Genomic DNA, 24,697 nt, shown 5'->3' on the forward strand with positions numbered 1-24,697 from the left:
AGTGACCTGAACTTGTTAAATCAACTGCGATATCTAAGCAAATAAGCTACCGTTTCCAGGAACTTCAGTAACCTTGATGCTTCAAGCCAATTTCGCTGTGAGTTTTAGAATTCAAGCTTCATGTTAATTCCTCCAACATTACTCATTCATTTAATTAATTTAGTTCCATAGCACTGAACAAGGAGTTGTTGAGATTTCTCCCTCTAAGAACGTGCCCTCGGAAAAGGCCACTCCGTCACTTTCCAGGAGTAAAGACAATGACAGGGACCGCCTTACCTCCTTCTCTTCCAACAGCTGCTTGATTCTGTCTCTCAGCTTCTCCTCTTGCTGGAGCCTATCCTCATTCATCTTCTCCTTCTCTGCCAGATGCTCCTGCAGCTTCTCTTGCATGAAAGACTGCTGAGCTTCCTGAGAGTTGTGGATCTTGATCTGAAACGAGAGGAAAGGAAACTGAAGCTGATGGGGGGTGGGGGGCGGGGTGGGGGGAGGGAGACAAGACTAATTAAAGGAGTCATTTCAACTTGTTTTCTTTTTATAAGTTCTTTACCTCTGGGGGACAGGACAAAGGTTTACACAAAACTTTCTTTTTTTTAAATTTTTTTTTTTTTTCAACGTTTTTTATTTATTTTTGGGACAGAGAGAGACAGAGCATGAACGGGGGAGGGGCAGAGAGAGAGGGAGACACAGAATCGGAAACAGGCTCCAGGCTCCGAGCTGTCAGCACAGAGCCCGACGCGGGGCTCGAACTCACGGACCGCGAGATCGTGACCTGGCTGAAGTCGGCCGCTTAACCGACTGCACCACCCAGGCGCCCCTACACAAAACTTTCTTAATGCTTAGCCTAGTTGCCAGTAGTGAGGCAGTTGAGTACAGTGGTTAAGGACTCAGACTCTGGATCTGGATAGAATCTCAGCTCTGGTTCTTTCTAGGTGCTTCTCCATTTAGAAAATGAGGTTAGTAATAATATCTACCTCTTAGAGTAAAGATTAAGTGAGATAGTGGGGTGCCTGGGTGGCTCAGTCAGTTAAGTGTCCGACTTTGGCTCAGGTCATGATCTCACAGTTGGTGAGTTCGAGCCCCGCGTCTGGCTCTGTGCTGACAGCTCAGAGCCTGGAGCCTGCTTCTGATTCTGTGTCTCCCTCTCTCTCTCAAAAATAAATAAACATCTAAAAAATTAAAAAAGAAAGATTAAGGGAGATTGTGATGGAAAGCTTTTAACACAGTGCTTAGCACATAGTAGGTGCTTAGTAAATGGCAGCTAGAATTATTAGTTATTATTAGCTGAGTGGAAGAGAAAAAGCAGTTAGTTAGGGTCAGAAGGCCTGAAGTTTTGTCTTGATTCTTCCATCAGCTAGCTGTATGACATTGAAACAGTCACCTAGCCTCTGAGGCTTCATGTCCAGACCTGTAAAATAAGGAGAATGGACCAGATCATGGACTGACAAAGTACTATCTACAGGCCAAATCTGGTCCCCTCCAAATTTTTATAAATAAAGTTTTATGGGAACAGAGCCATGCCCATCGTGCTCATTCATTTACATACTGTCTGTCTATGGCTGCCTTTACAGCAGCAGAGTTAAGTAGGTGTGACAGAGACTTTATGGCCTAAACTATTTACCACCTGGCCCTTTGCTTTAGATAAAGTTTGTTGACCCCTGGACTACATGGTCTGTGGGGTTGATTGCAATACCTTACCTTCCCTCTATCCATATGTCTTTGGCTACGTACCTTTTTTAATTTATTTTTTAAATATTTATGTTTGAGAGAGAGAGAGAGAGACAAAGGGCAAGTGGGGGAGGGCAGAGAGAGAGGGAGACACAGAATCTGAAGCAGGCTTCAGGCTCTGAGCTGTCTGCCCAGAGCCCGATGGGGGCTCGAACTCACGAATCATGAAATCATGACCTGACCTGAAGTCAGATGCTTACCCGACGGAGCCAGCCAGGCGCCCCTCTGGCCATGTGCCTTGCAGTGCCCACCCATATCCTGCCCTGACACTGAATTCAGCCATGTGACCTGCTTGGGCCAACGGGATGTTAGCAGATGTATCCCGGCAGAGAACTGAAAAGCATTCTACGATTGGGCTGCTTTTCCTTGTACTTCTGCATCGCCATGGGAACGTTCCCAGGCTAGCCTGACGGAGGATGACAGACAGATGGAGGAGAGTAGAGGTGTTCCAGCTGAGGCCAGCCTCAAGGGCCAGCCAACACCCAGATACTTGGGCAAGCCCGTCCAAGACTGGTGCACCCACCTAGTGGCTGACCCTAGACACGTGAGCCACGAACAGTAATTGTGGAATGCCACTGAAGTTTTGCGGGTGTTCATTACACAGCATTGTACATCAGTAGCTACGAGAGTGGTCTGATCCCTAACCATCAACTGCCTCTCAAATGTTCACGTTACGCAACTGTTGCTAATTCGTCTCCCTGTACTGTTGCTAGTCGTGTTGTTCCACTGCATTCAATAAGCACAATTTTCAACATGTGGTGGTATTTATCGGTTAAAAAAATTTTTTAAATTTTTTTTTTTATTTAAAAAAAATTTTTTTTTTTTTTAACGTTTATTTTTGAGACAGAGAGAGACAGAGCATGAACGGGGAGGGTCAGAGAGAGAGGGAGACACAGAATCTGAAGCAGGCTCCAGGCTCTGAGCGGTCAGCACAAAGGCTGACGCGGGGCTCGAACTCATGGACCGCGAGATCATGACCTGAGCCGAAGTCAGACGCTTAGCCGACTGAGCCACCCAGGCGCCCCGGTTAAAAAAGTTTTTTTAATTAATTTCGAAAGAGAGAGAGAGAGAGAATGAGTGAACGAATCCCAAGCGGGTTCCGTCCCACCAACCGTGAGATCATGACCTGAGCTGCAATCAAGAGTTGGATGCTTGGGGCGCCTGGGTGGCTCAGTCGGTTGGGCGACCGACTTCGGCTCAGGTCACGATCTTGCAGTCTGTGAGATCGAGCCCCGCGTCGGGCTCTGTGCTGACGGCTCGGAGCCTGGGGCCTACTTCAGATTCTGTGTTTCCCCCTCTGTCTACCCCTCCCCTGCTCACGCCCTGTGTCTGTCTCTCAATAATAAATGAACGTTAAAAAAATTAAAAAAAAAAAAAAAGACTTGGATGCTTAACCAACTGAGCCACCTAGGTGCCCCAAGATGTGACGGCATTTAAATCTTTCTGATAATTCTGACAGAAGGAAACAAGCATCCTGTCCTTGCCCTTGCCCTCCTGGGAGATCTTAGCCACCCTGTCTGAATCTTTTTGTGTCAAACGGAGATGCCATGTCACCTCTTGGGGAAGGTGGACTGACTGGTTAACAGACAAAAAACAGTGCACAGTGCTATATAGATGCCAAGGAGGAGCTGAAATGAACTTTCAAAGTTAAAATATTACCTGAAGTTCCTGGGTTTGGTTTGTAATTTTCTTGTAATGTATCAGAAGATATTCCAGATACAGAGACAATCCTTGAAAAAAGAAGCAAAGAGAAGTATCAATTCATTTCGCCTCCTTTGCTTTCCGAATAACGTAGTAACAGAGCTTGCGCACAGGTGGATGAGGGCAACGCTGTCCTCCCACCAGGAAGACCTGAGTCTCCGTCCGATGTGTGGTTTAAATATGGTTGGCCAGTCTTGGTTGGGCTCAAATCGAGTTTCTTGTTGAAGGTGGAAAGTAAAACCCATCCGCAGAGCACCTACTGACTGTGTCCACTGGGTGCAAAGCCCCGAGCTGAGTGTGGGGGATGCTATGAAGCCATTCGTCAAGGTTTAGTCTGAGAGACAGGGTCTCACTGCCTGATAGGAAACATGCAGCGGCTCCAGCTGGCACCTAAGTGACTACTGACAGAGTGAGGGAGTGTGAGAGCCTCAGAGGAGGGGAGATCATTCACCCAGAGTGATCACAGGAGGCTACTGGGCCAAGGAGCCACCGGGTGTGGGCACTGCTGGGTAGGCAGCATTCAGAGTTGGCAGGGAGGGCATTTCTGAATGGACGATGTGGAAATGGCAGGCTACGTGCTGACGGGTCCCGATCTCTGGGAGCCTGTGAACGCTTCCTTACGGGGCATGAGGAACTTGGCAGATGTCACCAAGTTAAGGATCTTGAGATGGGGGGGGGGGGGGTGGATTATCCTGGACTACTGGGTGGACCCAATATAATCACACCGGAAGACCAGACAGAGGACGGGTGATGGGACAGGAACAGAGACCGGAAGATGCTTCACTGCTGGCTCTGAAGATGGAGGAAAGGCAAAGAAATGGGTCCTTTCCTAGAGCCTTCGGAAGGGCCCGGTCCCTCTGACACCCTGACTCGAGCCCAGGGAAGCCGATTTCAGGCTTTAGGCTTCAGGCTGCACAAGAACACACATGTGCTGTGTTGAGGTATTTGTTACAGCAGCCACAGGAAACTAATGTGGGGGTGAAGGCAGGTGGGGGGTCGGGGGAGGGAGTGCACAGCCCTCGAGGGCGCTGAGCTTCACTGGGCTGCTGGGACGCCGCCAGCAGGGAAGCAGAAGGTGGAGCTGGGGGGAAGGCTGGGGTCGAGTGGTGGCCGGTCCGGAACAGTAGCCACAAGGTGTGAACTGGCTCGAAACGTCACTGACGCGTACAGAGCAGGTCCCGTGTGTGCCCGGCCCTCTGCCAAGCAACCAGTGCATCGCCGCACTGCGTCACCGGATCGTCACCCCGTGTGACAGGGGAGGCAGCCGGGGTCCGAGACGTGCGGCCGCCGAGTGCCGCAAGGCTGGCAAACAGCGGAGCCGGGCCTTGGGCTCGAGTCAGTGGGACTCTAGCAGCCGTGTCACTGCTGCTTCAGTTGCCGAAGGAGCAGTGAACTAACTGCCTTGACGAGGAGTGTTTTCTTGTTTTGCTTTTTTGGTCTTTTCAGAAAAATAGCTGAGGCGAACTCGAGGCGGGGGAACTAGCAGGTTTCCCGGCGGCAGCACCGTGGATGGGCCGGGCTAGACAAATCCTCTGCTGTGGGGGCTGTTCTGGGCACTGCAGGACGCCAGGAGCGCCACCCCCCGTCCTGGGCGTGACAACCGAAATGTCTCCGGACATTGCCGGATGTCTCCTGGTGGCTGGAACCCTTCCTGAGAGTTAGAGGCTGGGAGCCCATGGACGTCCAGGCCTTTAGGGCCGATGTTCTAAACTAGGGTGGGAGAAGGGAGAAATGGGGATAAGAAAAAGAGAGAGAGAAAAATCTCCTCTTAGGGGTAGAATGGTGGCCCCATTGTCAGACAGAGAAGACAGGTGAGGGTGGTGTAAGGGCTGGTGAGGAGGCGAGAGCTACAAGCTCGGCGTCAGACGTGCTGAATTTGAGGTACCAGAGGGACTCCAAGGAGAGGTGGTTGGACGAAAGCAGGACCACCCCGGCCCAGTCCACCCAAGGTCTTCATGGGATTAGGAGAGAGCACCCTTCCTCCCGGTGGACACGGCCCCTGCCAGGGGTCCCACGTGCTGCCTTACGTGGCGCCCAACCTGTACTACCATTCTTGGTGACACGGCACGTAGAGATGTGCACGTGGCCATCGCGGCCACGGGAGTGGTTGTGGAAGTGCCCGGATGGAGACTTCCTTCATAAGAAAGGAGATGAGAGACGGGAGGGCCAAGGACTCCACTGGAGGAAACACTCAGGTAGGGACAGGAACAGGGGAAAGGGGCTGCTGAAACCAAATGAAGAAGGTCAAGAGACAGGCAGGGCAGGGTGCCCCAGGCCTGGGCGAGCCAAGGGGTGAGAGTGTTTCCGGGAAGAGATCCGAGAGCGCTGGGGGAGCCGGAAAGACGGCGGGTCTGCCAGTCCAGGCGGGGCTCCGTGTCAGTTACACGCAGGGGTAAAGCAGGCAGGCGGAGCCAGAGTAGGAAGTTTGCAATGAAGACAGAGGGCGTAACACACTTCTGCAAGATCCAAGGTGGGATGGCAGTGCCAGGAACAGAAAAAGAGCTAAAGAAGCAGCGGGTTCCAGGGAACGGCTGCCATCTTGAAACGCATGGTTGACGGCAAGAGAAGGATTAAGAGGAAGAGAAAAGCGGTTGATGCCAGAGAAGGAAGCTGTGATTCCAGACCTTGTGCACGGGTTCCCCTGGGAGGGACAGAGGATGGGAGACACAGGGAGGGAAGAGCTGCATCTGGAGAAAGCAGTGAGACTATAGCGGGAATTTGGAGGGGGAAGGGAGAAAAGGTGGGGGGAGAGAGAGAGAGAAAGGAAGGGAGTCGAATATGTTCATGCCTGGGGCCTTGATCCGTGGCAGTGCAACTTTCTGAGAATTTCCAGCCTGCGAGAGTAGAAGAGTAATATTATAATAATAGCTATCAAGTATTAAGTACCTGCTGTGTGCCAGGCACCACGCCAGGAGTTTTACACATGATAGTTTCTAGCCATGAGAAACAGCCCAGCAAGGAAATGTGTTTGCCCTTGTACGTGAAGCAGCAGAAATTCAGCGAGGTTGAGCTACAGAGCTGGGAGGTGGTAGGCGCAGAATCTAGCCCCGGGTCTGTCATTCTCTTTTAAGCGACGGGAGAAGTGCTCTGTGAGGACATCAAGACGGCAGGGAAGGCAAGATGGCCTGGGTAATGTTGGCAACAGCCACAGGAGCAAACGCATTTGGGGTGGCTCAATTGGGGTACAACCCGCGACTCAAGAACCCAAGGGGAGGGATCAAAGCAGGAGTGGGATCCAGAGAGGATTAGGGAGAGGAAGGACTCAAGGATGTCGAAGGACAAGAGGGAGTGTGTGATCGTGCGTCTGGGTTCCATGATGAGCCGCAATCATTATGGGGTTTCTCTCTTTTCGAGAAGAGGCAATTCTTCATCATATTTCTGGTTACAAGAGTTATGTGTGTCTATTACACACACCCAAACATTACAGACATCCGTAACGTGGAGACTGTTCCCTGCTCTAGCCTCCCTGGCTGGCACACAGTAGGCCTGCAATCAACAGTTGAGGAACGACCAAGTGAAGGTAAAGGTCCTACACAGTCCCACCACGCTGGGAAAATACTCCCAACGCCCGTGTGTCTTTTTCTCCGGACTTTTCTTTTGATTCCGTACCGATACTTAAAAACAGGAGCACTGTGCGTATTGTATTACAACTTGGCTTTTTTCATGTAAAAATGCTGCATATTTTGGATATCTGAGAAAGAGTGAGTTTTTATGGATGCAGGGAAGCCTTTTATCTGTAACAAAGTCTTGCAGAAATAGACACAAACAACTGGCCTTGTGAAAAAAATGTAGAGTTCTTTCTTTTCCTTTATCAAAAGAAGCCGAGAAACCAGGCAGGAGGAGTGGGGGCTAACTTTCAAGGTCGCTCTTTAGACATTCTGCATCTTCCCAGATGGACCACACAGCAAATCCCTGACCGATCACATCTTTAGTGGCAACACCAGCCTTCTGAGCCACTTAGGGCAGTGGCCAACAATACTCCAAGTCGAGTCTCCCTTAACATTAGTCGACCTGCCTTCTCCCGGGGGATTCATTTCAGGGTTTATAGACCCAGTCTGTTAGGTGAACTCTATCTCTTAGGACAGTATTGGAAAAGGCGGGTAGCGTGGTGGTTAAGAGTAGGGGCTGGGAGGTCAGAGGGATCTGAACCGAATCCCACCTTTACCAGCTGGCTGTTGAGACACTGAGCCCATGGTCATGACTCTGGGAAGGAGGCCTGGGAAGGGCTCTTGTGGGTTCAACCCAACTGAGTGCTCGTGGCTCGGAAAATCCCATTTGCTGCCAGATGGAGATGGGCGAGAGGCTGCGGGTCAGGCTACCTTGGTGCGAATAAATCAAGCTGGAGAGCCCGTGCGTATACCTATCTGACCCACATTTAGGTCAAATTAGGTCCACAGGTATTTCAGGCTGATGATAATGGCAGCTCTCGTTTATGAAGTCTTACCGCGTGGCCCAGGCTCCATGATCGGCACATGCATCTCAGCGTTTTAATCCTCACAACACCTCTATGGGACTTTATTCCCATTTTACGAACAGGTAAACAGGGGCACACGGAAGTCGAGCAACCTTCTCACACAACTAGTAAGTGCACAGCTGAGATTCAGACTTGGCAGCTGGTCTCCGAAGTCCGGGCTCAGAAACGTTCTGCTGTGTCGTGCAAATGGGAGTCTTCCTTGGGCCTGGCTCGTGGTGCACATCAGAGAGGGCAGCTCACCTTGGGGAGCGAGAACTCTTAGCTCTGTCTCTGCCCAAGCTGATGACAGAATCTGTCCTCTAGGAACTGGGTGTGTACCTGGTACCTCCCTGGATCTTCAGAGAGAGCGTGGGGTCACAAACACACACGCATCAGGATCACAACGACCTGTTTGAATCCTGACCTTCCCATGTGGCAGCTGTGTGACCTTGAACAAGTTTCTTAACATCGCTGAGACTTGCTTTCCTTACCTGAAAAATAAAGACAGTGATAGTACCTCGCTTGCTAGGATATGGGAGGATAAAAGGACACAACACAACACATATAAGACACCTAACACGGTGATAAGTTCTCAGCAGCAGCTAAATAAACCACGGTTCCTACCCCTCTCTCGGGAACTGGGAACACAGAAGGCCTTTTGGAGTGTCTGTGGATGGCGGTGAATGACCGGGGACCCCCTGCTGGCCTCGGCGATGTGAAGTACCTGAGTCTCCTTATCATGCTGGAATACTCATGAAAGTAGTTTTGGGGCCAGTTTCTCCGTTTCTAAAATGAGGGTAACTGTACCTGCCTCACCGAGTTGCCGTGAGGACGGACTGGAATGATATATGGAAATGCTGAGAATAGCTTCTGGAAGAGAAGTGCTCAGTAGTGAATGGTGACCACCATCATCGCAATCGTTACCATTATCACCTCTAACCATCCTTCTCTTCCTCACCATTACCACCATCGCAACCTGATCACCGGCACGATTGTTGGGCTCAGCGCTGCCATTGTCCACCCCACCACCATCATCACCACCATCACCACCCTTATTCAGACCCCGACCGTCATCATCCTCACCATTTTCACCACCCTCACCACCATGGCCACCGCCATCCTCGGGTAGATGGTTCTGGGCTGGGAATGAGGTACGGAAATGCTTAACACGGAGGATGGAGGGAATTCTCTAACTCATCCCTTTCTTTTAGTCTTTGGGGACCTTGCCATGATCCTGCTCGTACTGGAGGAGAAAATGCCTTTGCCATCAACTTCTCCTGCTGAAGGAATGAAGGAGAGGCCCCCCCTTATTGACCTTTTTGTCGTTACCCTCCACGCTTCCTGTCTGACTCCTTAGGACCTCGTAGCTGCAATCATAGAATACGGTCTGTGTCTCCCCCACGGGTGTTCCATAGGACATTATTCCAAAAGGTGGTAGATGCGGGCAAGGACAGGAGAAAAGGAGAAATATATTTTGGGAACGCTACATTCTTCACCTCATTTTTCTAGATCCACAGTGCTTCTTAGTTACAGGAGGAACGCTGCAGACCTGAGAGGGCAGGTCTGAGAAATGCTGCCTGAAGTAACTGGAATCGCTGGCCTGAGACTTTATAATTAGCTTTATAATTCACTTCTCTTTATGGTGGCATGTATACGACTAGATTTCTGGACATAAGCTACAATGACTAAAATGGCCTTGGACACGGAGAGGGGACAGTACACGCATAGCTTGGCCCCACTGTTACTGGGATAGAAATGATGGGTTTTGTAGGCACCCACTGTGTGGTATACGCCTTTCTGGGTTCTGGAGATATACCACTACTAACATCTATTTCCAGATTAGACACACAGGGTAACAGCTGCATCCTTGGCACCCCATCTGGAATGTCTCACAGGCACCTCACACTCATCTCCTCCTTCAAACCTGGTCTTCGTGCAACGCTCCTTAGACTGGATTTTAGTGAAAGAAGCACGTCTGTCCTTTCACACAAGCCAGAAACCTGGAGGTCTATAGACTCCCTTCTCTCTGTCACTTCTCTTCTAACCATATCCAATTCCGCCGCGGAGGCTGTTGATGTGCCTCTTAAATGCCTGGGGACCTTCTCTCTTTCCCTATCCCGCCCTGCCCTAAAGCCACCATCATCTCCTGGGACGGCGTCCCAACGATTCCCTGGTGCTCCGTGTTGGCCATTTTCCCACACATTTTCCACTGCCAGCTGAGACCATTATCTCCAAAAGCAAACCTGTTCCGTCCGTTTCCTACTTAAAGCCTTCATTGGCTCCTTGCTGCTCTTAGGATAAAGCAGGGCTTCTTACGGGGGGCCCTACCAGCCCGCGGGGCACAGCCCCTGCCCACCTCCCCTGCCAGCCCTGTCCCACCTCCCACCCCCATTTCTTTCAGACCCTTCTGTTCTTTACGCTCCCCTCCCCACCACCACACAGCTCTCTTGGCCCAGAATTCTCTTCCCTCCCCTCCCCTCCCCTCCCCCTTTTGCCAAATAACTCCTACGCGTCCTGCAGACACCCTGCCCTCCCTGACCGGCTCAGAGTCCCGTGCTTCTCCTTTGTAGCACCTGTCACCATCCAAGTTTTATGTGTGCGTGAGTTTTCAGTTAATGCCCAACTCCCCTCCCCGAGACCACAAGGTCTGTGAGGGCAGGGACGGTGCCTATGCCCCCTCAATACTTCACTACGAAAAATTTCAGACAAAGTTAGAGGAATTTTACAGCGAACACCCATACACCCTCGACCCGGAGTCCACCTGCTTCTGACCCCACTACATCTCTGCCCCGCACAGGGCTGGTGTCTCGTAGGCACGCAACGAAACTTTGTTGAGTGAAAACGGTTCAATGTCCTTCCCCCTAGAAGGCGATAAAGATAAGGCGACGAGATACGTGTTCAGTCGTGTTCACGTCAGCACTATCTGTGAGTATGGAAAATGGGAAACAACCTAAATGCCCACGATAAAAAAAAAAAATGTACAGGTAGTGCCTATTCTGTGCCAGATACTATTCTAAGCACTTTACATATACCAATATTTTTCAGTCCTCACAACAGCCTTGCGGTGGGTATTCCTTATTATCCTCATTTTACAGGCAAGCAAACTGAGGCAGAGACAAGGTAAGTTACTCGCCTAGAACCACATAGCTGTTTCCACGGGAAGATGCTGTGGAAGTTACGCCCGAAACAGAACGGCAATGACAACATCGAATGCTGGCAAGGATGTGGAGCATCGGGAACCCTCTCACTCACTGCTGGCGGGAATGCAAGATGGCGCAGGCCCTTTGGAAGACAGTTTGGTGGTTTCTCTCCAAACCAACCATCCTCTTACCACATGCCCCAGCAATCATACCCTCCGGGCTTTACTCAAAGGGGTAAATGGACGGCTAAACAAACTGTGGTACGTGCAGACAGTGGAGTATCATTCAGTGTTAAGAAGAGGTGAGCTAGCAAGTCATGAGAAGACATGGAAGGAACTTAAGCGTAGGTTAGAAAGAGAAAGAAGCCGATCTGAGAGGTGGTAGGATTCCAACTGCACGGCATTCTGGAAAAGGCAAAACCGTGGTAAAAGGGAGCTGGAGGCTAGGGCGGGGGGTGAGGGAGGGACGGACAGGTGGAGAGCAGAGGATTTTGAAGGCAACGGAACTATCCTGTGCGACCCGATGATGGTGGACACACGTCATGATACCCCTGTTCAAACCCCTAGAAGGTGCGACACCGAGAGCGAACCCCAACTCAAAGCATGGAGGCTGGGTTTAGCACTGATGTGTCAGTGTGGGTTCAGCAGCTGTGACAAATGCACCACTCTGGTGGGGGATCCTGACAGCGGGAGGCGGGGACTGTGCAAGCCGGGGGGCAGGGGGCCCACGGAAGTCTCTGTACAGTACTTTCCTCTCACTTCTGCTGTGAACCTAAAACTGCTCTATAAAATATATATATAATGGTAGTTCCTTCTGAAAGGGAGGATTTAGCATAATTTTGATTTAGTTTTCCTTTTGCCTGTGTCACGTCTCATTTTTCTTCAGTAATCATGTCTCACTTGTTTTTTTTTTTTTTTTCCCACCCCAGGAAAATCACTTCTCCAAGTCAGTCTGGAGAAGGGAGTTGTTCTTGGCCACATCCCTAAGAAGCCTTCCTCAACAGATGTCCCCTCGCAATAAGATGCAACGCGACATTTTAGAGTCATGCAACTACGGGAGGAAGAGAAAAAAAAGAAAAAAGCGCCAGTCACCTGCGTCGGAGCTGGATAACTGGATCCCGACGTCCCCGAGGAGACGCTCCGTGTCCTCCAGCCAGGACAGCGCCAGGCGCAAGATGTCCAGTGCCGCCTTCTGGAGCCCTGAAACGGGCGGGCTCACCTGAAGGCTCTGAAGCACGTCCACCTCCTTCTTCAGGTCCTGGCTACAGCAGGACATTTTCATGCACGCCTGGCAAGAGACGAGACCATGAGGAGCCCAGACGCGCGCCAGAAACCAGCACCCGGACGGCCGCGCTCCCGACCCTGCCGTGAAACGGGCTGTGCCACGTGCTGGCCGCGCGGGGCGGGCTCCGTTGTATTTACCCCCCGTTTTGGGGCCGCTTTTGCCTTTGTTTGTTTGTTTGTTTGTTTGGACTCTTAATTCGGACTCTGGATGGTCAGAGAGACCCCGCTTTTAGGTCTCTGCAATTCCGAAGCCAAATGGCCCAGGAGCACGGGCTGGAACGAGAATCGGATTTGGGTGCTTCTGCACGTCAAACTCCCTGTGGAGATGAACAGAGGGGCTGGCCAGACAGTGGGGTTTCCTGATTTGAAAGGGTGCTGACAAGCCCGCGTCTGCACAGACTCCCCAAATAGCAGCTGCTTATTTCCAGAGGAAGCAGACAGAGCTGTCTGCTCGATGGGCTCCGTGCCCGCGTGGGAGCCCTGAGGGTTCAGGCCGACTTCTGGTCCCAGTCTCCACCGGAGTCAAAAGCAAAAGGGGCAACAAACAAACAGACAGACAGACAGACAGACAAACAACAAAGACCACCAGGCTTTCCATCGCTGGGCAGAAAAAGAAGCTGCAAATAAAGAGTAGGAACATTTCTTTGGTTTCTCTGGAAATAATAGGGGGCTATTTCTTTTTTTCCTGCTGGGGTCGGGGACCTCCCCAAGTCAGTACTAGGAGTGTGTCAGGCATCTTTCCCTTGGCCACACCAAGTTCACCTGGGGCTCTTGGTTTTCTATTCCCAAACAAGTTTCTCCAACAAGAGAGAAGGGCAAAAAGAAAAAAGAGCAGAGCATTTCTGCCCCACCTGCTCCAAAAGCGCTGGGTAATTTCCCAAACAAGCAGCACAAGAATGAGGCGAAAGAGGGGTGCCTGGGTGGCTCAAATCGCTTAAGCGTCCGACTTCAGCTCAGGTCATGATCTCACGGCTCGTGGGTTTGAGCCTCGTGTCGGGCTCTGTGCTGACAGCTCAGAGCCTGGAGCCTGCTTTGGATTCTGTGTCTCTCTCTCTGTTCCTCCTCCACGCGCGCACACACACACACACACACACACACACACACTCTTCTCTCTCTCTCTCTCAAAAAATATTTTTTTAAAAAAAGAATGAGGTGAAAGAGACGTTTGTAAAGAGCACAGGGGGGCCACCTGGCAGTTGTCTAAAGATGTCTTCAGCTTCTCAACGTTCTCTGTGATTTCCTCCCGTTTGGAGCTGTGGAGCTGAGTCTCCTTCTGCAGGGTCCATTTTTTCTGCTGAAGGTTGATGCTGTCCTCAGTGACCTGGGTAATCTTCTCTATTAACTGGTGAGAGAAAAGGAAAGAAAGGTTTACGGCACAGGGCGGCCCTGGGAAGGGAGCTGGGGGCATTGGGTTGAAGCTCCCGGCTCGACAGGTGAGAAGGGAGATCCTGACGTGTGCCTTGGGGATGGCTCCGGAGGAGGACATTGGCTCTGTCCCCAGGATGTGTTTCCCAGGATCAGAGATGACTTTTAAGAGCCAAGGATCTGTAACGCTGTCACGGGTCTGTTCTAGATACTTCTGCACTGTGGTGGTGATTCATAACACGGAGCCTGATGCTGTGGGCTCATTAAAAGAAGGCCAGCGTCCGCAGCCGCCGTAGTGCAGGTCCTGGTGTGGTTTCTTATGTGTGTTGACACAGAGGGATGGAAAGAAAGTCGGGAAGAACGACGAGGCGGTCATTACAGCCAGAAGTCCGTCCCCACTGCCCTCTTTTCTCTTCGGAAGGCAGGCACGGTTTTTTTTTAAGGTGCTAACGAAGGGTAAATGTGTGTGTCTGGCGACCAGAAATAGGCCTGAGTGGTTTAATTTGATTTTCAGAGAAACGTTTCAAGGGAGTTTAACTGGCTTTTACTTTAAAAGCCAGGAAATCCCATAAAATCAAAACAAATCTTTATGGTGTAGCAACAGCGTGAAAAATATGTGCCATCAACCAAAACCAGAAACATATGCTCCCCGTGTCTGGGGGCCCGGGGCCCGGGGAAGGAAGTGAAAACTCCAGACAAACCTGCTGATCGGTGATGGATCTGTCCGGGAACGGCTTCACCTGTCCGTAGGTGGCCTTGATGATTTGAGTTCTGAAATGCTCCAGCTGTAGCACAGAAAGGGAAGGCGACAAGAGTCGGCGGGGCCGCCCGGAGCCGGCAAGCCCGCGCGTGGCACTTCCAGCGCCGGGGTCCGGGAGTCAGAAGGGCCCGCGAGCCTTTAGTGGTCGCCACGGGTCACTGAAACGGTCACCTCTCGCGGGAAGGGGCGGGGCCCGCAGAAGAGAGCCGGACAGCAGGCTCTGATGACTGTTTGGGTCTGCCTGCCTAACCCAACCCACACGCGTGGTCAGCGCACACGCTCACGCCCTCGGAGGAGCCACCTGCTGCCAATCACCCGGCGGGGAGTCTGGGGCCGGGAGGCTCTTCCGTAATTGCTGAGCTGGCGCCAGGCTGTGAAATAAATATTGAGGCTGTCAGCCCGAGGAGATGGTGCAATCAGCTCGGGGGCCCGGGGAGAGAACAGTGTGCTCCCGTCTGCCATTCTGGGCCTGGGACCACGCGTGTCCTGGAGACTGTGCCTACGGTCTTCGTGTCCCCGGAGCCCGGTGCGGTGCCTGACGGAGTAGGCCCTCAGTCCCCATTCACCGAACGCTCGAATGCAGAGACGTCGGTCAAACACCGAGTCTTCTGCTTTGGTTCAGCCGGCTTTTATCGAGCGCCTCCTGGGCGCGGGTGTTCTCAGATCGCCGCTGACCAAATGGCACGAGGAGATTGACTCGGGGCACACAGAATCACGAGCTCGAGGTGTCCAGTTCCACGAGAAGGGGGGGCAGAGGCAGCCCGCCTTTCTCCGGGACTGTACCAACACGGCCCGGGGTTTTGGTTCGCTGGTAAAATACGGTCACTGCCTCTAAAACGGAGCCCTGAAGGGACCGTAGGTGCCACCGAATCAACTTAAAAGTCAAAGGGTCCCGGGGCACCTGGGTGGCTCCGTCGGTTAAGCGTCCAGCTCTTGGTTTCAGCTCAGGTCACGACCTCATGCTTCGTGGGTTCGAGCCCCTGCGTTAGGCTCTGCGCGGACAGAGCAGGGCCTGCTTGGGATTCTCTGTCTCCCTCTCTCTCTGCCCCTCCCTGCTCACTCTCTCAAAACTAAGTGAATAAACAACAACACAAAAGTCAAAGGGTCCTAATATGCACAAGTTTACTATATACTGGGGGGTTCTGGGAACCCAGTAGTGGAATGGTGAGTCTTCTAGGGACACCCCTGCAATCACCCGGCCCAAAGCTGATGGGGGGCAGGGTGGTGGTCTCGAGGCACTCCAGGCCATCCTCCGGATCCACAGCCAAGGGGAGGGTCCTAACTAGCCCAGGAAGAGAGCACAGCTCGGGGGGTGGAGGGGTAGGTCCTCCTGAACGATGGGCTCAGGCCTGGAGCTGGGGAGGGGCAGAGTCTCAGACAGAGAACAGGGCCATGGAAATAAGGGCGTGGGGTGGGAAGGTGGCAGAGAGAGGGCTCACGCTCTGTCTTTTGAGTCTGGACCTGGAGGGTTCTCAATGCCTCTGAGGGTCCTCCGGGATGACTTCTCCCCAGAGCCACAACCCGGACCTTGGTGCCTGGGCAAGTGACAAAGATCACGCCTTCGGACCAGGTGTGCATTGGGGACTACCGAGTGCAGAAAAGGTGCACAAAGGAAGGCTCAGACCGGTGGGCTCTCTGCCCTTGCTGAGTGGTGGCACCTCGTGGGGATGGCACTGGGGGGGGGGGGGACATTTGTTGAAGGGGCTTTAAGATCTGCCCAATAGTCAGCATTGTTACTAAACTTGTATGCGCCTCTGACAAAGCCCGGTCACGCCGCCCACTTAAGGCTCGGAAGGGCTTTGGGAGCTGGGCCGCGTGGGAGGGAGGTGTGGTTCTTAACTTTTTTGGGTGGTTCGCAGACCCTTCTGAGGATCCAACGAGTGACACGGTGAATCCTCTTTGCCAGAAAAACGATGGCACCAACACATACACACACAACTTGTTCTTGGGTTGCCTGGAGCCGTGCTTTGCCAGGAGAGAACCCCTTGAGAAGTCCAGGGTCGGGTGCCCTTGGAGGGCCATATTCTGGAGGGTCAGTGCCCCCATCCTGGCTTCCTGTTTGCTCTCCCTTAGCCTTCGGTGAAGTCTCGTCTGTATCTCCTGGCCCTCACATCTGTGTTACGCATAAGAGGAAGGGCCACTGGGCCATCTGGGGCCCGAGTATTACAGAAATGGCATCCCCAGACCAGCCCGTCAGTCTGCTCACCACCCTGCCCAGGGACTTCCTCATCTAGCGTGAGCTTTGACATTCTGGGGTGTTACTTTATTTCCTTAAGGACACCGACTCTGACATCTGCGGGGGGCCCAGAGGAAGAAAAATGATGTTAAATGTCAGGACAAAAAAAAAAAAAAAAAAGTGAGGAAGAAAGGATTAGAAACACCATGGGATCAAGAGGCTCAAACTCTTCCCAAGAGGAAATCGCATGGCGGGGTAATTGGGGCCGGGACGGGCTGCCTGGGCCTCAGACAATGGCGAACTGTTCGTGTGCGCAGCTGCCCAGCAGGAAAAGCCTGTTCGTGGTGCCCACGGGGGTGCAGGAGCCACACACGGCTTCTCCTCTGGGATAAGAGGGAGGATTCAACCAACCCGACGTCCTCCTCACTCGTCCCCACCAGCTGCTTGGGTGCAGAGGACCCACGGGGAACGTGGGTGGGCCGCTGAAGGGGGCTCTGGAGCTCGCCTACCTGACCTACTGCCCTTTCCAAATTGACTTTAATGAGATTCTCTCTGTTCCCCATTTCTTGCAGCTGGAGCAATTTCCTTCTGGAATCCTCCTGAAGCTTCTCTTCAACCTGAAATGATGATGAAAGCATGTGCTCGCTGCTAATGCGATAACGCACTCCAGGGGAACTCCTCTAGCAGGTCTAATGGCCCTGTTGGGGGGGGAGTCCCGGGGGGGCAGGGGCGGCTGCAGCCCAGGTGGTGGGGGTCACAGTCACGCACAGGGTGGAGGCAGGCTCAAAGGAGCCACCCCCCTCCAGGGGAAAGGGCCGAGCTCTGCACCCCGGGCTCAAATGCATCCTATCGCAGGCTCCAAACCTCTGCTGGGTCCCCAGCAAGTGCCGTGACCACCGCGACCAGTGTCCTCATCTGTCAAATGGGGATGATGATCCTAGTACGCCTCGTAGGGTTATTACGGGGATTCAAAATGTTTAGAGTAGCGCCAGTGCTGCTTGGGGGCTCTATAAATGCACCAGCTGTTGCAACCTGTGAAAGTGGACAGGAATGTCCACCATGTGCCTTATCGGGCTTATTATCGTAACTGTTTGTCATTACTGCCTTAAGCACTCACCGGTGAACTTTACGGACTTGCTAAACAATGTCTTTTAAGAAGCACAGCCTGAAAAGAAAGAGTTTGCAGCGGGGAAACCTGCCCATCTATTCCCCGCTTGCTTGCATCATAGTCAAGGCGAGGGGAGCTTTCGGGTGCTCGATGCTGCCCTCTGCTGGCTTTTATGGGACCCTGCGGCTGCGCTGTTTGTTTTTGAACATTTTGGAAGCACCTGTCGGGCCCAGGGCCCTGGCACTACTGGGCCAGCCAGCAAACTCCCCTGAATAAACGTGAGGGTGCGGTGCTGAAACAACTTCACGAGCTGTTTCTCGGTGGGGCTGAAGAGGGAAGCCACAGATGTGAAAGGCTCAGAAGAGCCCCGTAGAGCTTTGTTCTGAGCAGTGGGGTTCAGCAGAAGAGCCCGGAATGAGCGATGGGACTTCGGAAAAGCCATCCAGCCTCTCGGGGCCTTCGCTTCCTCCCCGTACATCCCCCCACATCTAAACACGCTCCGACTTCTATTTCAGCAGACTTTGTTATATGCTCTGAAAGCCCAGTGCAGCCCCAGAGGACCCTGCCCTCACCCGCGCTCCCCATCCGGTGGATGGCACCCCCGTTCCCCACCCCAACGCTCGGGGTCGTCCTCCGCCGCCTCCCTGCTCGATCTCCCACGCCCAGCGATCTCCAAGCCCGTGCTTGGATCTCCTCTCCAGGCACTGAGGACCTCTGGGCCCTGAGAAGTGGCCTCCTCCCTCTCATTTCTTTCCTTCCAGCACATTCTTCATGGTGCCGTGAGAGTGACCAAGCCACGGAGCAGCTCGGTCTGGCAGAACTTTCTGCGGCGACGGAAACGCTCTGTGTCTGTGCCCAACGGCACGGCAGCCACTAGCCGCGTCCGGCTGGCGAGCACTTGAAACGTGGCCCGGGGTGACTGAGGAGCTGAATTTCGAGTTTTGCCGAATCCGCATTCATTTCAGTGTGAAGCGTCGCACGTGGCTAGCGGCTATGCCGCGGTGACTGGAGCCAGACACACCTGGCCTCCCGTCCCGGTTCTGCCACCCACTGACAGCGTGGCCGTGGGCTGGTCACCTTACCAGTAACTGGGAGCCCCAACCCCCAACTCTGGAAACTGGACAGGATAAACGCTTGAGAGAGACGAAATGTTTGGCACAATGCCTGGTACGTGAGGGGTTATGGCCATCGTGTCCATCGGTATTACCGACCACAATGCAATCACGCCAGTTCCCTGTTCACCAGCCTCCGGCAGCTCCCCGCCGCCTGTGTGGTATGGCACCTGAGGGCCGGACTGATGCAAAACACCCAGCCGAGGTTTCAAGAAGCCCACAAGAACTCCAAGCGAGGTAAGTAAAAAGGAACCCATGCCCAAATAAATCATAATACAGCTGCTAAAAATCAAGGGAAAAGAAAAAGTTACAAGCGGCCAGAGAAAATAGATTACATAAAGTCCCCGCGGTTACACATCTTTTTTATTGAGGTTTGTTTTTTTAAAAAATTGTTTTATATTTATTTATTTTTGAGAGACAGAGTGAGACAAAGTGAGAGTGGGGGTGCAGAGAGAGAGAGAGAGAGAGAGAGAGAGAGAGGGAGACACAGGATCAGAAGCAGGCTCCAGGCTCTGAGCACTCAGCACAGAGCCCGACGCGGGGCTCGAACCCACGGACCGCGAGATCATGACCTGAGCCGAAGTCGGACGCTTAAGTGACTGAGCCACCCAGGCGCCCCTAGGCTTCTAAATGACTTGTAAAGAGAAACAACATGGTCCAAGAGACAATCAAATGGTGATGGGCCTAATGCTATCTGTAAGGTGCTGAAGAATGCCACTGCTAAGTTGACAGTCAGTCAAAATGTGTTTTAAGAACGAAGGTTAAATATTCATTTCCAAAGATGTGCGTGTGTGTGGAAATCTGGGAGAATTTGTCATCAGCACGGCCACGCCGAAGGAAAACACTAAAAGACGTTCTTCAAACAGGAGAACAATGATCCCAGATGGATGATCAGAGATGCAGAAAAGACAGCAGAAAACATAATGTGCGGGTATGAATGCTGACTATGTAGAAATACTGATAAGGTCTTCTGGGGTTTAAAACGTAGGGAATAGTTTAGAAATGGTAACAACAGCATACAAATCTGGAGGGGGCGAGTGAAGTTAGTGTTCTAAAGTCACTGCCTTATCAAGGAGAAGGGCACAATAATCAGCTAATGTGGGATCTTGGTTAAGTCAAAAACACAGATTATAGTCGTTAGGCTGACCATTCAAAGAATAGTTAAAGAGTGAAAAACTCAATTAATATTGGATTTTGGGACGTCAAGGCTGAATGCTGTGGTCTTGCTATTGCTAAAAGAGTAGTAAAAAAAAAAAGATTTTCCAAGCTCATAGAGAGAAAAATGGAATGACAGGAAACCACTAACTCAAAAAAGGGCAAGAAAGGAAGAAAAGGGAACATTGCCTAGATCGTACAGTTGGTCATGAACAGGAACACAGATTTAAACCCCAATGCACCAGCAACCACATCATATATAAATGGGCTAAAAGGCAAAGATTGTCAAAGTGGATTTTATAAGGATAATATGCTATTTAGAAGAGATAGGTCTAAAACTTAAAGACTGACAGAGAAAGTAGGAGCAAGATACGCTATGAAAATTCTAACCAAAAAAAAGCCAGTGTAGCTTAGATTAATGACAAAGCAGACTTTAAGGGGAAAATACTACTAGAGTTAAGAGGGACATTTTATGATAAGCAAAGGGATTTTTTTCCACTGAGAAGTATTAAAATTCTAACTTTATACGAACCCAGTAACGTATCGCTTCTCGGCCTTTGGGCTAAGATCAAGTGAACCTAGTAACGTAACCTCAAGACACACAAAGCAAAAGCTGGCCATACTCAAAGCAGAACACACAAATCCGCAATCGTGAGATTTTTAAAAAATATACCCCTTCAATGACTGATAGAACACGCGGCCAAGAAACAACCCAAAGACCATTTAAGTTTGAACGACATCATTGGCAAACTTGGTTTAGTGGATCGGTTCTCTCTTCTGGATAATTTTTACAAGTAAGAGTGGCAGTCAGTCTAGACTAGTGGTTACACGTGGGAGCACTGGAGTCAGACAGACCTGGGTTCAAGTTCTGAGTCGTACAGATACTTTGCCTGTGTGAACTTGGGGAAAGTCCTTTGCCTCTGCGAGCCTCAGTTTCTCAGCCCTGAAGTGGGGTTAATACCAGTATCGACCACACGGGGTCGTTGTGAGATTCATGGAGATGATGCGTGCAGAGAGCCTAGGCCCAGGGCAGTCACTGGGCCACCCCGTCCTTGTCTTACCTTACTCTTTTCTCGCAGCGTTTTGGAGATCATGTTCTGTTCAGTAGAACTCTTCTTCAGCTCCTCCCTGAGCTTCCTCATTTCTTTCTCCATGTCTTGGATTTGCTGAAAGAGTTTCAACAACAGGAAGTAAGAGTTGCTGAATCTTCTGAATCTCTATGGCTCATTTCCTTGGGTTCATTAAGGCAGAAACCTAATCTGGTATGAGCTTAATTGCTTCCCTTGGGGGAAAATTCTACATCTGCGGGGCAAAGTAAATGTTTTTTTCAATTGATATATGGGAAATTGGGTATAGGAAAATGATTAGTTTCTTTTGAAAATCAGCATGGACCCTGCATTAAACAGTACAAGATGTCCATCAACTCATCAGAAACTCTTCTGAGAAACTTTTTTCGAAATCAATCTAAATAAGGGCTGCTTGGATGACACAATGGACACAGTCTGGAAGGACAGGACAAGGAAATTTTTCTTTTTTCCCCTTTGAGGCAGAAAATAGCAGCGTTCCTAACACAGAGAAGAGCACGTCTCCCGGTGTCTAAGGTGCTGTATTTCCCAATGAATGGAAACATACATGCGAGAGGATTCAGCTGGCACAGGGAATGAACGATTTCATTTTAGTACTCGTATTTTTGTTGTTATTTGTTTCCAAAGTCATCATCTACATAAGGCAAATGATACCTCTTCTTTTTGCTTTGTTTTTATGAATTGGTGAAAAATTGATATGTTCCAGTAAAAATACTTCAGGGAGAATTTCCTGTTAATGACAGTGCCCGTGCCTATGATAAACTGAGACGGTGGAACAGGAAGGTTTGGGCATCACAGAGCCAGGGGCAGGGGCCACAGAGTGTGTCCCCAGCCCAGCCCAGCTCCTGCCCGGCTCCAGGGCGAACATGGTGAGGTGGCCAGAACCCACGCCCAGAGCATCCTGCCTCCCTATTTTCACCCATCTCTTCCTTGGGGCTGGAGGCAGCATTTCAAAGAATTAGGAGACGATGTTAACAACCCATCATTAAAGTCCCGAGCTGGTGCTATCCAATGGGCCAAGGAACCCCTCCCCAACACCCCCAAAACCCTGAAGGTCAAAGTCTAGCCTTTCTGGGGACACCTAGGAGGGAGGAGGTTCAACTCACAATTTTGCAAAGTTTTAACTCTTTCCCTTGGGCTTCCTGGTGCTCCTTGTGAGAATCCTCCTTTCTTAGTTCGTCTTTCAGCATGTAGCACTACACAGAGAAAGGTCAACGGGCCGCGGGGTTGGCCGTGGGTCCAGAGTCCCCATATTTGCCCCTAAGAACAGTTCCTGTTGTTTAATCCAATCACATCCCCAAATTCCAAGGGAGGCGAGGCCGTTTGTGTCGGATGGACGCATGGAGTTCCTAGTTCACCCTCTCACGAGTTCTGGGGAGAACATGTCCAAATTCTTCTTTTAAAAACATTTTTTAAAATGTTTATTTATTTTTGAGAGGGAGGCTTCACACTGTCAGCGCAAAGCCTGACGTGGGGCTTGAACCCATGAACCAGGAGATCATGACCCGAGCCGAAGTCAGATGCTCAACCGATTGAGCCACCTGGGTGCCCCTAAATTCTTCTTTTAAGAGTCAGCAATCTACACCACAGGGCAGACCCAGCTTTGCAGAGTCTGGGTACTAAGGGTGGAGGAACTGGGTTTTTTTTTCCTCTGTGACCAGCCAAAAGTGGCTTTCAGGAATACACAGAGGAGCTTCCTAAGTGAACCTGGAAGGCTCTTAGAGCTTTCTGTGAGTTACATCTCAGAGACACATCTGCCCCGGCCGAGGAAGCGTAAAGGAAACAGCTTTTCTGGAGGGCAGCTTGGCAACACGCATTCAGAACATAAAGATGTGCCTTCTTTTGACCCAGAAACTCCCACTTTAGTAGTATGTCATAAGGATGATGATCAGAGAAATCAACAAATCTGTAGGCTCGAGGGTGTTCCTCACAGTATTGTTAGCAACAGAGAAAAAAAAAGGAGGAAAAAAAAAAAGAAAAGAAACAACCCATGTTTGATAACGGATCGTTTTATTACCTTGTGCACATCCAGGAAAATATTATGTAACTTTTCGGACCAGTGAGATATTTTGTAGCTTTTAGGACCCATGATAGGAGCTTTTATTTATTAACACGGGAAAACACTAAGTAGTTAAAATATAAAAAAAAATTGTGTATAGTATAAAATTTTAAATATTTTTTAAAATTTATAATAGATGGAAACAAGTCTGGAATTTAATATACGTTCAAATATCAATGTGGATTTCTAGGGGTAGCACTGTCTTTTCCAGCTCTTTAATTTTGCTTTTCAACCTCATCTACTTCTTTTCCTAAAATTAACACGCGTGACAAAGGGAAGGAGAAAAAGGAAAGACGGGTATCCGAGAGGCTCACGAGAGCCTCACCCTTGGGGGCCTGATAGTGGAGAAGAAATACCTCGCTCCAAGGGCGATGAGGAGGGGGAAATGGGGAGAAAAAGAATCCAAATGTACTTCAGGAAGTTGGATAATCAAACAGGCACTGTTTTCCCGTGTCTCTTCCCCTTGGCAACCCGCACGTGCCCCCATAAAGCTGTGACCCCCTGTGTCCAGGGTGTCAGTCTGCCTGGGAGAAATGACGGTGCAGGGCTCACCAGGCAGCTGGCCAGGCGCAGAGGCAGAAGAGCACAACTGAAATCGGCATCCCACTTCTCAGAAAATGCCTCTGTTTCCCCCCATTTCACAGATGTGGAAATGGAGACCCGTTCCGTTACCACAGAAGAAAGCTCAGGGGTCGGATCCCGGTCTGTCCGCCCCCAAAGCTGACGCTCTGCCTTTTCTCAGTTCCAAACATTGTTGTGCTAAGCACCAGATGTTACTCCTTGTGCCTTATCTTTGGAACTCCAAGATCTGTCTCCACCCCCCGTAACCCTGATCAGACCCACTGTGAATCTTTGAGCTGGCGCCTGAGATGACAGCTATTCGGTTTTACCTCGACTCAGGGAAACTGACAAACCACACAAATACCGAGGAACCTTCCTGGGGGCGCCTGGGGGCTCAGTCAGTTGACCGTCTGACTCTCGATTTCCGCTCGGGTCCTGGTCTCATGGTTGTGAGCTCAAGCCCCGCACTGGGTTCCCCGCTGACAGTTCGGAGCCTGCTTGGGACTCTCTCTCTCTCTCCCTCTCTCTGCCCCTCCCCTGCTCATGCTCTCTCTCTCTTTCAAAACAAACAAACAAACAAATAAACACCTTATTCTACAGGATCAGGAGTCTAAAGTCAGGATTGAAGGACGCATTTGCAGAGTCAAAGTTACATTTAAAAAGCTCCTTAACTTGCAGAGAAGCTGGCCCCTCGTGTGCCTTTCGTAGGACTCCCTGTGCCTTCCCTATGCCCTCGGCCACCAGCCTCCTCTCGCGGTGGTGGGAGAGGAGAGAGTAGCATTCGAAGCTGGGATCCAGGTTAAAGGGGATGAGTCATGGGACTCTGCTGGTTGCTTTTTGGGGGGCATCACTATGGTGATGGTGACCTGACACTCACTCTGGAGCTGAGGGCTTCAAGCTGATGTTCCTTTTCTTTGTTCTCACTTTTTAGTTGGTTCACCTCTTGTGTGAGTTGCTGAATTTGCTCATCCCTTGTTGACACTTCCTTTTGCAAAGATGACACGATCCCTGTTA

The 24,697-nt window shown here is 51.0% G+C and overlaps 1 protein-coding gene across 9 annotated transcripts in view; it reads right to left on the reverse strand.

Moving 5' to 3' along the window:
* The window catches only part of FHAD1 (forkhead associated phosphopeptide binding domain 1), a 125,499-nt gene that overhangs the window by 46,136 nt on the left and 54,666 nt on the right, over positions 1–24,697 (reverse strand). For 8 of the 9 annotated variants that reach the window (XR_009258397.1, XM_058718998.1, XM_058718996.1 and 5 more), the window contains 9 exons: positions 24,561–24,691; positions 22,170–22,259; positions 21,040–21,144; positions 17,113–17,220; positions 14,369–14,452; positions 13,492–13,644; positions 12,111–12,306; positions 3,385–3,455; positions 277–429 (listed from right to left, as the gene is read on the reverse strand). Coding sequence is in view for 8 of the 9 variants with exons in the window: in XM_058718998.1 (XP_058574981.1) it covers positions 277–429; positions 3,385–3,455; positions 12,111–12,306; positions 13,492–13,644; positions 14,369–14,452; positions 17,113–17,220; positions 21,040–21,144; positions 22,170–22,259; positions 24,561–24,691 (1,091 nt within the window). In the remaining variant the exon portion in view is untranslated. The remainder of the gene's footprint in view (positions 1–276; positions 430–3,384; positions 3,456–12,110; positions 12,307–13,491; positions 13,645–14,368; positions 14,453–17,112; positions 17,221–21,039; positions 21,145–22,169; positions 22,260–24,560; positions 24,692–24,697) is intronic. The other variant, XM_058718997.1, reaches the window with a different exon arrangement.

Source organism: Neofelis nebulosa, chromosome 2 (genome assembly GCF_028018385.1).
Source record: "Neofelis nebulosa isolate mNeoNeb1 chromosome 2, mNeoNeb1.pri, whole genome shotgun sequence".
Lineage (NCBI taxonomy): Eukaryota > Metazoa > Chordata > Mammalia > Carnivora > Felidae > Neofelis > Neofelis nebulosa.